Source organism: Misgurnus anguillicaudatus, chromosome 12, assembly GCF_027580225.2.
Source record: "Misgurnus anguillicaudatus chromosome 12, ASM2758022v2, whole genome shotgun sequence".
In the NCBI taxonomy this organism is placed as follows: domain Eukaryota; kingdom Metazoa; phylum Chordata; class Actinopteri; order Cypriniformes; family Cobitidae; genus Misgurnus; species Misgurnus anguillicaudatus.
The window spans coordinates 25,324,283-25,342,363 of record NC_073348.2 but is presented as its reverse complement, the minus strand read 5'-3'; the positions used below and the strand labels follow the sequence as shown (position 1 = coordinate 25,342,363).

At 35.2% G+C, this 18,081-nt stretch overlaps 3 protein-coding genes across 7 annotated transcripts in view; 1 reads left to right on the top strand and 2 right to left on the bottom strand.

The window, feature by feature from the left end:
• cadm2a (cell adhesion molecule 2a) overlaps positions 1-18,081 on the top strand; it is a 670,454-nt gene that overhangs the window by 448,228 nt on the left and 204,145 nt on the right. The window lies entirely within an intron of this gene.
• Positions 1,903-6,884, bottom strand: LOC141369099 (uncharacterized). Its single transcript, XM_073874666.1, has 10 exons — positions 6,616-6,884; positions 6,167-6,523; positions 5,945-6,072; positions 5,770-5,873; positions 5,594-5,662; positions 3,246-3,385; positions 2,893-3,168; positions 2,631-2,758; positions 2,434-2,540; positions 1,903-2,322 (listed from the first exon to the last, which is right to left on the bottom strand). Exons 1-10 carry the CDS (start codon positions 6,746-6,748, stop codon positions 2,190-2,192), a joined length of 1,575 nt encoding a protein of 524 aa, XP_073730767.1. The 5' UTR covers positions 6,749-6,884; the 3' UTR covers positions 1,903-2,189.
• LOC129447015 (uncharacterized) lies at positions 9,348-16,792 on the bottom strand. The gene is given in 6 exon segments (XM_073874221.1): positions 9,348-9,683; positions 9,794-9,900; positions 10,007-10,190; positions 10,245-10,393; positions 14,641-14,825; positions 14,969-16,792. Coding segments are annotated over 6 exon segments (879 nt in total). The 5' UTR covers positions 15,078-16,792; the 3' UTR covers positions 9,348-9,538.

Genomic DNA, 18,081 nt, shown 5'->3' with positions numbered 1-18,081 from the left:
TTTTGAGTGAGATACAGATTACTGAATGTCCTCTGCCTTGAGTCTCAGATTGCGTGAGTTCAAACTCAGCTCCGAAGTGACGTAACTAGCCGTTTCGTCACATTCCGTCTGAATTTAACCCGCCCACCACCCCACTCGCAGGTCTCCACCCACCAGGTAGCTAGAGAGCACAGAGGAGTCACTTCGCTGATACCCTCTATGCTGTTATCATGTCTCACTGAAATAACAGCGCTATTTGGATATTATGGATTATACTCCCGCCTACTTTTAAAAACAAAGTTTAAACGCGTGTTTATTTAAACCTAAAATGTGATCTCATATACAGTGTGTTATGACGCGAATTGTCCTCAGATTGTAGGCGATAAGACGTTCATGCGAAATCTGATGTAAACAACAGACTAGTATGTAGCTTTCACGGATTATACGCATTTGTGGACAAAAATGGTAATTGAATGTATTTTATTGGACTTTCATGGATTATTCACACATCTGAAACAGACTGGATTTGATTCGCGATCACTATATCAACACAAAAGGTAAGAAGTCACGTTATATTTTGCATGTTGTCATCTTCTGTCACAAAATACTACATTTATGATGCTAGAGCATCTGTATCTCAAAACAGAGATCATAGATTGATGCTAATGCCCTAAATTATACGTTTTAAATGTATATATTATTGTTTGTAGACAGTAACGTTAGGCTGTGATAGCGTGGTTTCGAAAGTTAAAAAATATATTTACCGGCTTTATTTTACAATTCTAAATGAACTAAGTAATAGTGCTTTGCCAAATTAAAAGTGTTTTGCCAAACTAACCGAGACCGGGCCTTACCGATCCGGCTTTTCTGACGAGGCCAATGTACCCCCGAGTCTCTTATAACTTTACGGTCCGGACCTCCTGCTTGCTTCTAGCAATTTGCACGCGGCCCACAAGCAGTATACATCCCCCGCCGGGTCTAAATTTCTGTAATTTGCGAAAATAATGCGTTTGAAAATGTTTTATAACGGGAATGTTAGCATTGTCCAGGGAAAACGAGTGTATTGTTGAGACTGTTACATCACAATTTACTCTGGAATCATTGTGTGTCATGAGTTTCTTCTCCTGGAATGTACTTATTAGTGATACTTTTCTGCATGATTTGTCTGTTGGCAACATTAAACCGTTAATAATAATAATATATAAAATAATAACACAGTATGGTCTGTACTGCTCACGATATCACTATGCATGCGCACATGACGTTAGTAGTGGGGCGTGATCAAAGGAGCAGCAGCTCATAAATATGTAATGACTAGCTCAAAACGGCTGAAAGGCACTGAAACAGAGGTTCCTAGAGATGGGTAACAATCTTTTCCTACAAGCTATTTCGAGCAAACATCTTTTGAAACATGCTTTATGGAACTCATACACCTGTATAACTTGTGGAAAAGCAGTCATAATATGGGCACTTTAAGCCTTAAAGTTCTGTATAATTAAGGGCGTGGCAACTTGAGTGACGGTTGAACAGCCACTGCTGTCATTAGAGTTGAGCTAGGCTTGCATGGTTTCAGCAAACAGCCACCTCAGCTTCACTCATGTCCCGCCTTTTTACCCATTTCCGGATATCCACGAGTGATGCGTGGTGATGCGCGGCAAAGATGGGGACGGCAGGCACCGCCTACTTTAAGCTTCAAAAACAATCTACAGAAACCTATGGGTGACTTCACGGACACTACGTCAATTTTTTACAGTCTATGGTCACTGCGCATCACTCGCGGATATCCGAAAATGGGTAAAATGGCAGGACGTGGGTGAAGCTAAGGTGACTGGTTTCTAAAACCAAGCAAACCTAGCTTGACTCTAGTGACGACAGTGGCTGTTCAACGTCACTCAAGTGGCCACGCCCTTAATTACGCAGAACTTTAAAGCTTGCACAAACACACAAATAAATACACAATTAAATACAATCAACTTTACTGATAACTTTTATTTATTAGAATATATTGTGTGAAAAACAATATATTTATTCTTAACGTCATTCCACACAAGTTTATACACACACATACACACACACAAATGAATCCACATAAGTTTATCTATACACACGTCGGGCAATCTGACATATCCAGTTAACCTAACGTTAACACTGGAATTTAAGACTACTCAGAAAGTCGAAAATGATTTAAAGTTAACTTCTCGTTTAACAACTCATTTTAAAATCTTTCTCTCACAAATCCATTTATAATTATGAAAACATGGATAATCACCCCACCCTGTTGACTCAAACACAACACAGTCTTCATCACCTCCAAAACTATTGGGTTCTCCAGACCTCCAGAAGCTGAAACAACAGATCATCATTAGATCTTCAGTGTTGTTTTCTGTGTGATATGATACTGACTGTGACAATCATTTATTGGATAATAATAAGATACATTTAGTGATTTCTCACCTAGAGGTCAGCGTGCTGCCATCAACCCATTTCCATGTGCCCTCCTTATCACTGTCAGTTAGACCAATCCAGGGTTTGTCATTACCATAATTCTTCTGAATAAAATCCTGAGAATAAAAATATATCACATTTGTATGATAAAAGACTGCAGTATTTGTTTTACTGACCTCCGCATCTACAAAACTTGTTTTACTCACTTGTTCCTCTTTGGTGTTAATGATGATCAGATCTGCTCCTCTATCTTTACAGTATTTTCTGCTTTCACTCCTGCTCTTCTTCTCGGATGAAATGTAGTACAAACTGGACTGATAGTAAATCCATCCATCTGTAAACACAAACAGTTCAGCTATTAGCCAATCAATCATTCTTGATTTTTCTAGGTTATGAGACTTTAAGCAAACGTTTATTTTTATACAGTATTTTCAATGTTTGCATAGTTTTAGTGAATTTAAAAATTACCTGATGCATTTAGAGTCCTCCACAGTTCTTTTATCTTCTCTGTTTGTTTGCTATTCTCGATTAATAATTCATCTTTTTCTTTAGTCATGTTTTTGTATGTAAACAGTAGCTGGTCTTTCTCTTTTGTGATGTTGGTATATTTGGTTAGTAGTCTCTCTTCTGTGAGTTTTTTGTTGTTAAACTGGTGATTTGTATTGATCAGCATACACAGAACACACAGCAGCACCAAACACAATGTGGCTGATCTGTAACATCTCATCTTCAAACGCTCACTTCCTGAAGATGACAGATATGAACTTAAGCTTTGCATCTTATTCATTTTTATGGCAAATGAATGATTGTTATTACAGTACCTGAACACTGAAGTGGTTGTTGTCTGTTTGTATTGAGGTCTGTCTGTGTCCCGACGTCATCTTCATTCGCATAGATCATCTCCACTCCCTCTTTGTCCATTGCCTGAATCTGAATCTTGTCCACATTTTGATTAGTATTTTTAGACATTTATAGTTAAACGCTATCAAATGATGCTGTGATGAATGTTAATGTAGCTCTTTGTATCTTGCTGTTCTGTCCTGATCTGCCTTTCTGTTTTTAGTGAGACTTATACAACAAAGCAGAACTGAAATCAGATTGTAAAATTCAACTCATGTGACTAGTATGAACAAAAATAGTTTTGAACTTTTGCCCTGGGTGTATCTTCGACATCGCATTCAATTGCCAAAATAATGTTTTTTTTTTTTGAACGGGTTCTGTTTTCAATTGGCCAGTAAGCAGATACAGTCTCACGCAGACGCTGGCCATTTTTTGTTAAATGGTTTAGAGCTAAATTTTGATTTAGTTTTGTATTTTATTTAATCCTTTAGGCTGCTGAATAACTTCTCTAGTGTTGCATGCCAGTCACAGGACCTAAAAAAAATACATGTAGGGTCCTATTACTTAAAGGATGTAGTATTATTCACAGAATGCCTGTCAGTCAAGGCAAACAGTTTTCTAACACATGGAGTACAGTATGTAAGCTGGATGATATTGTTGCACTTCAATTTATTTTATGTTGATGATGAAGCTAAATTGGAATTTGCTAGACAAGGAAATAAATGAAACATATCAGCATGAAAGCATTTTGACTTTTTGATACTGGCTGGCACAGCCAAAAATTGGGGGAGTGAGAATGTGATTAAATTAATATCCACTTTTTCATGTGAGATATTAATAGCATGTGTTATATTATACGTCACCAGTCTTTGGGTTGGGTCCTGCACACCCTGTTGGGGTTATTTTGTGCTAACAAATGACTAGATGTACATCATACCCTTTACATACAGTATATATATTGACGAAATGCGTTAAGGTAGCTCATGTATATCACTACATGGGTCGAAAGATTAAATGGTTTGCCAGTGATGTTGTTTAGTGTGTTTTGTAGTAGACTTACATTTATGCATTTGGCAGATGCTTTTATCCAAAGTGACTTACAGTTCATTGCATTAAAAGGTATACATTTATTAAGCATGTATGTTCTCTGGGTTCGAACCAATGACCTTCTACAGTGGTAACACATTGCTCTACCATTGAGATATACAGGAGCACATTATTTAGGTTTGTGCTACTTTTTCTCTATTAAAAATCTGTTCCAGTTGAAAAACTGTCCATTGAGTCCAATCTCCGAATGTTTCGCTACAATAGTTGTAAAGTGTGTCCACTGCTGTACTGTTTTGAGGTTTAGATCAGTTAGAAATACTGTACATCCTTTAAGGAATGACTGAATACTGTTAATAAACTTTTTACAATGTTTAAAGACCTTGGTACACATGTGTTGTCAAAACTGAATAGAAACATATGCAGTATGTAAATGCAATAAAGTAAAGTGAAAAAGTTAGACACAACTGTTTACACTATCAGATTTATTTTCAAACGTTTTTTTTTTTTAGATCCATTTACAATAATTATGTGAAAGTATTACAGCACAAATTTAATACAAGTGTAAGTTAATATCACAGCTTTAAACTTATACAGCATGTTATTAGACAAAATGTTACACAAAGAAAATCAAAATACCTTGTTGTCCAGATCAGAAAGATCTCTTTTTATATTTACAGTAAATCTTCAAAATAGATAACTTTCTGTTGTAATGCCAAATTTAAAGTATTTTCTCACAAATACATGTAAATGCTGCATAACACATTTTCAGATCACACTAATAAATGATTCACAGCACCATCTTTTCATCTTCGATTGACAGAAGGAAATGAAACTGATATTTGTTTATTGCGCAAAGTCCAAATTCATGTGACCAATATCTACAAAAATAGTTAAGCGCTCTTCAAAAGTGTGTTTCTCTTTCAAGACTTCAGTGTAACCGCCCACTTTTGTGAGTGACAGACTATATCTTTTAACCTCCCAGCTAATACTGCCGACTCAACTTTTACATTATGTTTACCATCACACACACAACTAAATACAATCATATCATAACATTTAATTTTTGCAATAACAAGATAGAAATGATTAAAATGAAATTTTGCTGTGAAAGATATAGGATTATACCGGCAGATATATTTATTTGATTTTAAACCTATAATGACTTGAAGGTCCTGGTGTTCACAGTTTACTGAATGAACTTATATCTCATTTTACAACTAATTTTAAAATCTTTTTCTCACAAATCCATTTAAAATAATCAGTACATGGAAAATCACCCCACCCTGTTGACTCAGTCTCAACACAGTCTTCATTACCTCCATGATTGTTGGGGTCTCCAGACTTCCAGAAGCTGAAACAACAATCATCATTAGATCTTCAGTGTTGTTTTCTATGTAATATATTGACTGTGAGAATCATTTATTGGATAATAATCAGTTAAATTTAGTGATTTCTCACCTAGTGGTCAGTGTGCTGTTATCAACCCATTTCCATTTGCCATCATCATCACTGTCAGACAAACCAATCCAGATGTGTTGTATGCCAGCATTCTTAATAAAATCCTGAGAACAGACAGCAAATTTATAATAACCTCCTATCACCTGCAGCAGATACAAAAACATGTTTCACTCACTTGTTCCTCTTTGTTGTTAATGATGATCAGATCTGCTCCTCTCTCTCTACAGTATCTTCTGCTCTCATACCAGCTTTTCTGCTCAGATGAAATGAAGTACAAACTGGACTGATAGTAAATCCATCCATCTGTTAGCACAACCGATTCAGCTCTTATAGCCCATCAATCAGTTTGGATTTATGAAACTTTATAAGCAAACATTTTAGTGAATTTCAAGATTACCTGATGTGTTTAGAGTCTTCCACAATTCATTTATCTTCTCTGTTTGTTTGTTATTCTTGATTAATAATTTCTCATTTTCTTTTGTCATGTTTATGTATTTAAACAGTAGCTGTTTTCTCTCTTCTGTGATGTTGGTATATTTGGTTAGTAGCTGGTCTCTCTCTTCTGTGATGTTGGTGTATTTGGTTAGTAGCTGGTCTCTCTCTTCAGTGAGGTTTTCAGTCTTGGTGTCAAACTGTTGATTGTTTGTATTGATGAGGACACACAACACTATGACTGCAGTCAGTAGAAGAACACACAGCAGCACCAAACACACTGTAACTGATCTGCAACATCTCTTCCTCACACGCTCACTTCCTGATAATGACAGATACAAAGATTAATCTTCTTTCACTTCTTACTGAGAATGTTAATGTTTATTAGTATAATAATGAATTGAGCGTCTGTACCTGTGTGCTGGAACTTTTGGTTTCTCGCGGTGTCCGAGTCGTCTGTTCTTCTACAGTCATTGTGGCTGTTAAAATTATCATCATTGGTATGTATGTTCATCACATCAGTATCTTCTCTGTCAAACGACTTCATCCTCGAAGAACTATTATCCTTAAAATATTTAAATAATACCACTGGAGGTTGTTATTGTGTGTTAAGATGTCCTTCACTGCTGTGAAAAGTTCTACTGAAACTGTAATACTGTGATCAAGAATGTGTGGTATCCTGTAGCCTGTTAGGAAAAGTCATTCTCCTTTTAAGGAAGACTAACTTCCTTTCTGAACAAGGGTGGAGTACAAGGTTGGATGTATACAAAGGCTTTGTTTAAAAAGTGGAGCAATTCATTCAAAGTACATTCTTTCGATTCACATCTTGTACATAACCTGTTTTCATTTTTAAATAATTTTCCACTGACGATTCAATTGCGAGTTTTGAGCAGTGTAGAGTAGCACACATTGTTTTTCGTTTCTACGATCACAAATGCAGACATGATTTATGTTTTAGTAGCCTTACCTTACCGAACATTTAAGTTCTGCTTACGTCGCGCTGGTAAAGTTGATTGATCAACTTGGTCATCTGCGATTTCTGGGTCAGATTCAGGCTCGTATTGATTAGGTATTAAAGACAATTGTATCTCATGGCTTTCACTATTGCTTTGGGAGCTCATCTTTCAAACATGGTAAAGAGTGTCACAATTCCGTTTACGCAATTGATGTATTTGGCCAATCACAACACGGATCCAATCCAATCCAATCGGATAACACCTCACTTTCTCAGAACGATGAGATTTGTACAAATCAATTTTTTACAGATGGGCGGGGCTTAGAGGAGCTACAATAATGTACGGTATGTGGAAAATAATGCATTTTTTTAAACCATAAACCACGCAAACACATTGTACTATATCAAATACACAACCAATGTACTTTATACCAATAAAATATTGTCCTTTTAAAATGACTAAAGTACGTTTTATGTCAAGCAACATGGCATAATACAAATGGTGAGATGATGTCTAAGTGTTGAGTATAGTGATCTTTTACAGTACATTCACACGGGGCGTCAGCGTTAACACTTCCCTTTATTTTGAATGGGTGTTTTCATACATTGCCGAACTTAATTTGTAGATCCGCCTGCAGTTGAATTTGTTGAGGTCCACTGCGATTGGCTGTTGTCACCATGATGATCACTTCAGACGCCTCGTGTGAATGTACTGTTAACCTTGTGCATGCCACAAACATGATGGTGGTCTGACCACTGCAAAGCTTTAAAATTGGGAGACAGGAATTTTTGTTTTGCATGAGAACCTGTTGGCATGCTTATGGTGAGCTAACAGATAGCACTATTAACTCAGAATACTGTCAAAAGAATGGGTTAAAATAAATTCAAACAGTTGAAAATATCTGCAAAATTGTTACAATGTAACAGAGATTGTCAGATAAGTCTGAGATGTGAACATTTTGGGGCAGTTTGTTTATGATTTCAATCAGTAGGGATTATAACAAATTCCTAAAAGAAAGTTATCTAGTTTGGGGGGTTATACAGTAACATCCAACCTCATCCAATGTTTGGCCACACCAAGCATTATATAATTGTTTCATATTACTCAACAACTAAATACAATCACATTATGAACACATTTACAAAAAAAGTTTCTTTATTAGAATCATGTGCACTGAAAGCTTATTTGCATAATCACACTATTGCAATGATTAAACACATTTTCCTAATACATTTGAATTAAATGGGACATTTCACAAGTATTTTTTAAGATGAATAAAATTATCTTTGGTGTCCCCAGACTACTTATGTAAACTTTTAGCTTATTAAACCATATAGAAAATGTATTATAGCATGTTAAAATTGCCACTTTGTACAGTAGGTGTGAGTAAAAATGTGTTGATTTTGGGTGTGTCTTAAAAAATGTGTTTCTCTTTTAAGACCCACCCACTTTTGTGAGTGACAGACTATATCTTTTAACCTCACAGCTAATGCTTGCATATACATTATGGGGTGGTTTTCCGGACAGGGCTTATCCTAGTCCCAGAATAAACTGCATGTTTGAGATGGCTTAATTTAAAAAAACGACATATCTTAACTAATACAGTATATCAGTGCCATTTTTGTCTTTAGATGCACACCAGTATTGTTTTTTGTAAGGTTTGTTTGTAAAAACTACTTAAATGTCCTAATATAACCAAGCCTAGTTCTGGATTAATCCACCCCAATGTGTTTATTAAACAACAGACACCCAATCAATCAGAACTACACTGTAAAGCAAACAATCACTCAAAATCACTACTTTAGTTATGTACACTCCTACCAACTTTAACCGGAAACCTACCCAGAATAGCACATAAGAACATAATAATTACAATACCGTTTATTAAATGCAGTTTTATTATAAAAGTACACTTAATGTAAAGTAGGACCTAAATTTGTGCTATAAAATAGTTTTTTTATGAAAATGGCTAAAGTGGTGAAACAGGCCTCCAGTACTAATTCAACAAAGACCAGTGGTGAGGTGATAAAAATGGTTGTTTGTAAGCTGTTCGCATTGTATATATTATTGCTGGAAAAGGCTCTTGGCCAATCAGATTCGAAAACCAGAATTAAATGATGTATAATGCTGTATAAACTACAGCCGGCACAACAATGATCAAAACTTTCTTCATATGTTTAACATCACACAACTAAAAACAATATAATCAATTTCCTGATAACCTTTCATTTTTGCAATAACAAGATAGAAATGAATAAAATGTATTTTTGCTGTGAAAGACATAGGATTGCACTGGCATGTATATTTATTTAATTTTAAGCCTATATTATAAAATGACTTGAAGGTCCTGGTGTTCACAGTTTACTGAATGAACTTATATCTCATTTTACAACTAATTTTAAAATCTTTTTCTCACAAATCCATTTAAAATAATCAGTACATGGAAAATCACCCCACCCTGTTGACTCAATCAGAACACAGTCTTCATTACCTTCATGATTGTTGGGGTCTCCAGTCTTCCAGAAGCTGAAACAACAATCATCATTAGATCTTCAGTGTTGTTTTCTGTGTGATATGATACTGACTGTGACAATCATTTATTGGATAATAATCAGTTCAATTTAGTGATTTCTCACCTAGTGGTCAGTGTGCTGTTATCAACCCATTTCCATCTGCCCTCCTCCTCAGTGTCAGTCAGACCAATCCAGAGTCTGTCATTACCATAATTCTTCTGAATAAAATTCTGAGAATAAAACATAACAACACATTTATATAACAGACAGCAGGTTTATTTATTTATTTTACTGACCTCCATCACCAGCAACAAAAACAAAACTTGTTTCACTCACTTGTTCCTCTTTGTTGTTAATGATGATCAGATCTGCTCCTCTCTCTATACAGTATCTTCTGCTGTCATTCCAGCTCTTCTGCTCAGATGAAATGTAGTAAAATGTGGAATGATAGTTAATCCATCCATCTGTACAAAACAACCAGTTTAGCATTTAGTCCATCAATCAGTTTGGATTTATGAAACTTTATAAGAAAACATTTTAGTGAATTTCAAGATTACCATTTAGAGTCCTCCACATTTCATTTATCTTCTCTGTTTGTTTGTTATTGTTGATTAATAATTCATCCTTTTCTTTTGTCATGTTATTGTATTTAAACAGTAACTGGTCTCTCTCTTCTGTGATGTTGATATATTTAGTTAGTAGTTGGTCTCTCTCTTCAGTGATGTTTTTGGTCTTGATGTTAAACTGTTGATTGTTTGTATAGATCAGGACACACAGCACTATGACTGCAGTCAGTAGAAGAACACACAGCAGCACCAAACACACTGTAACTGATCTGTAACTTCTCTTCCTCACATTTTCCCTTTCTGATAATGACAGATATGCAGATTAATTATCTTTCAGATAATACTGAGAATGTTAATGTTTATTATTTTTATAATGATTTGAGCGTCTGTACCTGTGTGTTGGAACGTTTGGCTTCTCATGCTGTCCGAGTCGTCTGTTCTTCTACAGACATTGTTTATAGTTTCTACATTGGCATAGATGCCCGTCTCGCCATCATCTTCTCTGTCAATCGACTGCATCCTAGAAAAGCTCCCGTTATTGAAAATTTGTTAATGTCTTCAGTCTTTTGGAGATAATATGAATGAAGGGTTGTTTTTGTATGTTAAGATGTCCTTTAATGCTGTGAAGGGTCCCGCCCTGAAGCTTTTACTGAAACTAACATATGAAAAAGAATGTGTGATATCCTGTTAAATGTTATAAAAAGTAATTCTCATCTAGCAAGCATTGAATAAGCCTGTTTAGAGAATGGACATTGTAATTATTGTAATGAATAAATATATTGTAAATTAACATGTGATACCACTACTGTCCATGGGTGTTTAAACATAATACAGAGCAGTTAATGCCTTAAAATGACATCACCATGTAAAAACACTGTAATGACTAAACTAAACAGAAGACATAAATACAAACATCAGGCATTTGTTCAATGCATATACGGTACATAAGTTCATACACTTGCATTGACTTAGCTTTTAAATAATAGTCATTTGTGTGTTTGAGGAGGATGTTTTGGTCTAAAGTAAGTTGTTCAGTATAGTGATCTTTTACAGTACATTCACACGGGGCCTCAGCCTTAACGCTTCTCTTTATTTTAAATGGGTGTTGTCATGCATTGCCGAACTGAGTGTAGATTCATCTGCATCACAGGCGTTGCTCGCAGCAGAAGTTGAAAACTTTTCTAGCACCAACGCAGGCGTCAGCAAGTCAGCTCGCCTAATGCAAATAATCTTGTTATACCAGCCAATTAGGTATATGCAGGACTGGAGAACAGGGGTGCGTTCTCCGATAACGTTGTCTCTTAGCGTGCTACGAAAACTCTCAAGTTAAACCTTAACTACAGGTATACCTTTCCTACGTGTGTTCTCCGAACTATACCTTAGGATGTTGCTTAAGGTAAACCTTCTTAAGTTCGACCTTAGCGGGTGCTGTCCATGGTGGAGGTGCTGAATAGGTTGATATCGATTGCTTGACAATCAATTATTCACTTCATGTAATAGGTTTCGCTGCGTTATGAGATAGCGGTGTTCTTTATTAAAGAAACATTTTAGAAATAGTTCAAGTTCAATTTATTAAGAATATCTGGTAAAAAATATTTCAAATTGCAAACAACTAAATTCAACCTTCTATATTTTATATCAAACCCGTGCAAAACCCGCAACTTTATTTCCAAACGTATCATGTTTAAACCGCTCCAATTCATCCGCTATGCCTTAACTTGAAAGGATAATTTAGGGGTTCCCAATAAGTGCGTTGCACAGGGGAATAAAGTGGGTTGTGCAAGTACTTGGCTGTGCATTACACTTAAAATATATAAAAACAAACTGCTGTTGTTCATTAGTTCACGCGTTTATTGTGCTTGGACACTGTATGCACAAGCAGCGCGTTAACAATGCAGATAAAGCTTAATGGACGCATTTCTGGAGCCTGTCTGTCTAAATATAACATATAAAATATTATATAATAGCCTATAAATATATAGTATGATTGCTTTAGATTTTAGCTTTGATTAGTTTTAATGTGGAAATTTTGTTGACCTTAGACTATACAAGCAGTAATCAAGTGCACAGTTTATTTTGAATATTTATAAAGAATATGGCATGCAGTTGCCTCAAAGTTATAAAACATTAAAAAACTTTGATGCAAAGTCGAATTAACATTAATAATCATAATTATTTTTTGTAATTTTACCCAATTTATTTATGCAGCTAAATTACTAGCCGTTAGACTAAGATTTAACCGATATGAAATGCACAAATGAAATAGTAGGATTTGCTGTATAGCTGCCAGTTTCACCAACTCCATCACCCAAAATATATTTTTTAAATAGTTTCTTAATCATGTAGCATTTAATAGTTCGCAGTTGATTTCCCTTTGGAAAACATAATTAAAAATCTAACAACCATCAATGTAATGTAAATGTAAATGTTTTATTCTTTAAATATAAAAATATTTGCCTAATTAAACACGGATTGTATTGCATTTTTTTTTTTTTCAAATATTTAGTTATATAGACTGCAATGTAAGCTTTTATGAAAGTGATGGCCCCTAGTGGAGTCATGTGGGATAAGGTATAGCTAAGAGTGCTCCAGACCAACCTTCCGAACGAACGACTTACAGAAGTGATACGTAACTAAGAACGTTTCGGAAAACACGTATTAGCGATAAGGTACAGCTTAAGGTACAACTTAAGAACGACGTAGCGTTAAGGTAGTTTCGGAGAACGCAGCCCAGAAGAGGAAGTGTTGAGGTCCACTGCGATTGGCTGTTGTCACTATGATGGTCGCGTCAGGGCTTAAGCACTTAAGACACGCCCTCCGTCAAGTGTTAACAGTGACGCCTCGTGTGAATGTACTGTTAACCTTGTGCATGCCACAAACATGATGGTGGCCTGACCACTGCAAAGCTGTCATTTCAATCAGGAGAACGTATTTTTGTTTGGCATGACACCCTATTTGGATGTTTTTGGTGAGCTGGCAGATTTAAGCACTATTATCTCAGAATACTGTCAAAAGAATATGATGAATGTTTTGGGGGTTATCATCCAACCTCATCCAATGTTTGGCCACACCATTCAGTATATAATTGTTTCATATTACTCAACAACTAAATACAATCACATTATGAACACATTTACAAAAATGTTTTATTAGAATCATGTGCACTGAAAGCTTATTTGCATAATCACAATATCGCAATAATTAAACACATTTTGCTAATACATTTGACTTAAATGGGACATTTCACAAGGCTTTTTTGGTGTCCCTAGAGTACGTATGTAAAGCTTTATACATGTATTAGCTCATAATGCCATTTAGATAATTTATTACAGCATGTTAAAATTGCCACTTTTGTAGGTGTAAGTAAAAATGTGTTGATTTTGAGTGTGTCATTTTAAATGAAAATGAGCTGATGAAATGAAAGCACTTATGGCAAAAATGGTGGTTTGTTGAAATTAAAACTCAGTTGTTCGATCAGTTATTGTCTATCTCTCTTAATACAATCCTTTGGGTGTCTCTTTTCAGAACCTATTTTAAAATACTTTCTCACAAATCCATTTTATAGCTATATTACATGACAAATCTTTCCACTCTGACGTAAAGGACTCAGCACAGTTCTCTGTTGTACCACCATTGGGTTCTCCAGCCGCCCAGAATCTGAAACAACAGATCATTATTAGATCTTCAGTGTTGTTTTCTGTGTGATATGATACTGACTGTAAGAATCATTTATCAGATAAAAATCTGTTAAATTTAAAGATTTTTTACCCAGAGGTCAGTGTGCTCCCATCAACCCATTTCCATTTGCCCTCTACAGCACTGTCAGATAAACCAATCCAGAATCTGTCCCGGTCAGTAATCATCTTAATAACATCCTGAGATGAAGCAACACATTAATATTATAATACAGAGCCTTTTAGCTGTTTTTATCTGACCATCACCTACTTTAAAATGCAGCATTATATTTTTATGCTACTTTAACTTTAAAAATTTAGTTAAAATTTGTTATGTAAACTATTTACAGGTCAAACCTAAAATAGTATGTTGATTTGACAAGTTGTTTTAACTTCATGCTAATTTTTTTACAATGCAGATACAAAACCACTTTCACTCACTTGTTCCTCTTTGTTGTTAATGATGATCAGATCTGCTCCTTTCTCTCTACAGTAACTTCTGCTGTCAGTCCAGCTCTTCTTCTCAGATGAAATGAAGTACAAACTGGACTTATAGTAAATCCATCCATCTGTAAACACAAACAATTAAGCTGCCAAAACATTTTTGAATATACTGAACTAAACAACTTTGTTGCAATTACTTGCAACTGCATTCTTGTAAAATTGAATATTTTTGTTGTCGTTTAAGATTACCACAAAGATGTGTCCCCTGTTCACTTAGTTTACTGATATTGTTATACTTGGCTTTTATTTCATCTCTCTCTTCTGTGATGTTTTTGTTCTTGATGTTAAACTGTTGATTGTTTGTATAGATGAGGACACACAGCACTGTGACTGCAGTCAGTAGAAGAACACACAGCAGCACCAAACACACTGAAACTGATCTGTGACTTCTCTTCATCACACACTCACTTCCTGATAAGAACAGATTTAAAGTTAAGCTTTTTATATCATTCGTTTTACCAGTGTATTATGTACTGTGTAATAAGGACACCACACATCTACACTCAAATTGATTTAGTTAGTTTTGCATTAAGCAAAGAAATGAAAGTCACTACCTGTAGTCTGAAGTGGTTGTTGAATGTTTGCATAGGTGTCTGTCTGGGTCCTGAAGTCATCTCCACTCTCATAAATCTCCACCATCATCTCCACTCTCTGTCTCTGCATCCCTAAATATCAGTTTTTAGCACAGTGTGTGTCGTTAGCTTTTTGTATGTTGCTGCTCTGCTATTCTCTGCATGACACAAGAGAACGTAACTGATGTGAGATCAGTGTACGTGAAATCCAAAGTCAAGTGACTAATAAGTGACTAAAAATACTTTAGATCTGTTACCTGTAGCTGGTGTGTGTGTGTGTGTGTGTGTGTGTGTGTGTGTGTGTGTGTGTGTGTGTGTGTGTGTGTGTGTGTGTGTGTGTGTGTGTGTGTGTGTGTGTGTGTGTGTGTGTGTGTGTGTGTGTGAAATTATATGCATGTGTCATGAATGCCTGCTGCAAACACATAAAGTGGTCTGAGCTAACGTATTCTCACATGAACCTCATAACGGACTTAAAATAGAGAGCAATACCAACTCGCAGCTCAAGATTAGCTCAAACTATAGCGTGAGTTTTTGGCGGAACTATATATTTGTCTGACTGTGTTTAACTCTTCTTTGAAACCTACCTATCTTTATTTTTACTTTTTTTCCACACATACAGAGCTAGCAAACACAATGATTAAAATATTTCAGTTGTTTCATATGTTTCTCACATTGATGCACAACGTGCAACTACACTCAGCCTAGACAATACAGATCCTCAATGATCCTTTCTTACTCTGTGATAAATAAACTGGCTATAGTAAATAGATGTAAAATGACACAAGAAAATATCTGCATACTTTAGTATCCAAACAAAGCAATGCAGTAACGTGATGGCATCTGTACATCACCACTCCATTTACGTCTGTTACGTTATAATGTTTTTAAGCCAAACAAGTTCTACTGGAACAAAATCTTTTTAATACGTTTTCTGTATCTGTATAAAACTAAAATCCCTTTTTTTTCACGCCTAAAATCATACTGATCTGTAGACATTAGGTGCACCACAGTTTAAGTTACTATTATTATTTTCTCCATGTAAACGAGTCAAGATGTTTTACTTACACCTACCTTTGACTAGAGGAAAAAGTTTCAGATGTGCGCTCTGTCCAGGTATAAATTCTACTTACTTTAGGACTTAATAAGATGCCTTTAACTTCCAGCTTTGTTACTTTCTAGCTCACTAGTTCCAGAAGATGAACTAACAGCAGCACCAAACACATTGTAGCTGATATGTAACCTCACTTCCTGAACATGACACACATACAGATTATTGTTCTTCAGATACATTTCTACTTGAATGTTTATGAGTCTTTACATTGTTTTTAAGTGCATCTATTTCCTTACTAAAGACATGGTTATTTTGTGTATTTTATATAATATTATGTGTTTGCGTGGTTATTTTCCACATACTGTACATTTTTGTAGCTCCTGATATTCCTGCCTTCCTCAAACACATTGATTTTGTACAAAACTAATCGATCTGAAAAGCGGTGTATCCCTGATTGGCCAGCTAATCTGTACGTTGTGATTGGTCTGAATACCTCTTTTACTCTTTCCAAATTAACTTAGGATATTTGTTTATGCAAAATATGCAGACATTTCCTAGAGGTCTACAAACTTACAATCACAACTGTAGCATTCAATGTGTGTTTGGTTTCCTGTGCTGTCTGAGTCTTCTGTTATTAAAACATATCAACACGTATATTAAATTTAAATTAAATAAACAAAGAAAACAAAAGAGTTTTGAGTAGACTATATCAATTGTTTTATCCATTGTGGTGGTCCTTGCCCACAAAAAGGGACCCCTGGTTTATAGTGTAGTTAAAGATGATTTTTAGCATACATTGTTTTCTATTGTGTTGCTGTGTTTGGTATAAAAGTTTGGTTCATTTTTCTCTGTCTTTACAACACGTGAAAACAAAACAGTATTGTACGAAATTTGACAACAAGTGTAGTAAATGTACATGTGACCTATAAGTGAAAGCTGTTTAGAAATGTTACAGAACAAACACAAAATTCATAAAAGTGTAAGAACATATATGTGCTCTCAGTTTATTAGCAATAAAACAATAATGTATAAAAATTTATATTACATGTACATAATTACAATCATAACAATCGTCATTGTATAATGTGTATACATTTCTGGATCTATCAGGACCTCAACAACAGATTGAGGCCCTTGAGTTGAAGCACACACTTAAAATCACAAATATATGATTTCGCCATTTTTAAATTAGCGATTAGCAATTAGCATCACGACCCAACTTCAAACGATCCAATCAGATCTCGATGTACAAATTCATATCCAGCCCCTCCTTATTTGAGAAGCTGGTTTTACTCAATCGATACTTACGTTTTATGGCAACTTTAAGTACAAGCAATATAATGTTTACTGGACAGATTTACTGTAGAAAAATATAAACTAAATACAATCACATTTTTAACACATTTAAAAAAAATTATTCGAATGTTATAAATGTGCACTGGAAGCTTATTTGCATAATCACAAAATTGCAATGATTAAACAAATTTTGCTAATACATCTGACTTAAATGGGACATTTCACAAGGCTTTTTAAGATGTAAATTATTTTATTTTTTTTTTGTTTCCCCAGACTATGTATATGAAGTTTTTGCCTATTATCCCATATAGATAATTTATTATAGCATATTAAAATTGGCACAGTGTGGGTGTGAGTAAAAATCTGTCGTTCTTGGGTGTGTCCTTGTAAACACAAATGAGCTGATGAAATGCAAGCAATGATGGCAAAATGGTGGTTGTTGAAATTGAAACTCAATTGTTCGGTCAATTATTTCTCTCTCTCTCTCTCTCTCTCTCTCTCTCCCTCTCTCTCTCTCTCTCTCTCTCTCTCTCTCTCTCTCTCTCTCTCTCTCTGTGCACTAAATTAAATCCTTTGGGGGTCTCATTTGGGAACCTATTTAAATACTGTTCTCACAGATCCATTTTAGAGCCTTATTACATGAGAAATCAGCCCACCCTGATGAAAAGGACTCAGCACAGTTCTTTGTTGTACCTCCATTGGGTTGTCCAGACTTCCAGAATCTGAAACAACAGATCATCATTAGATC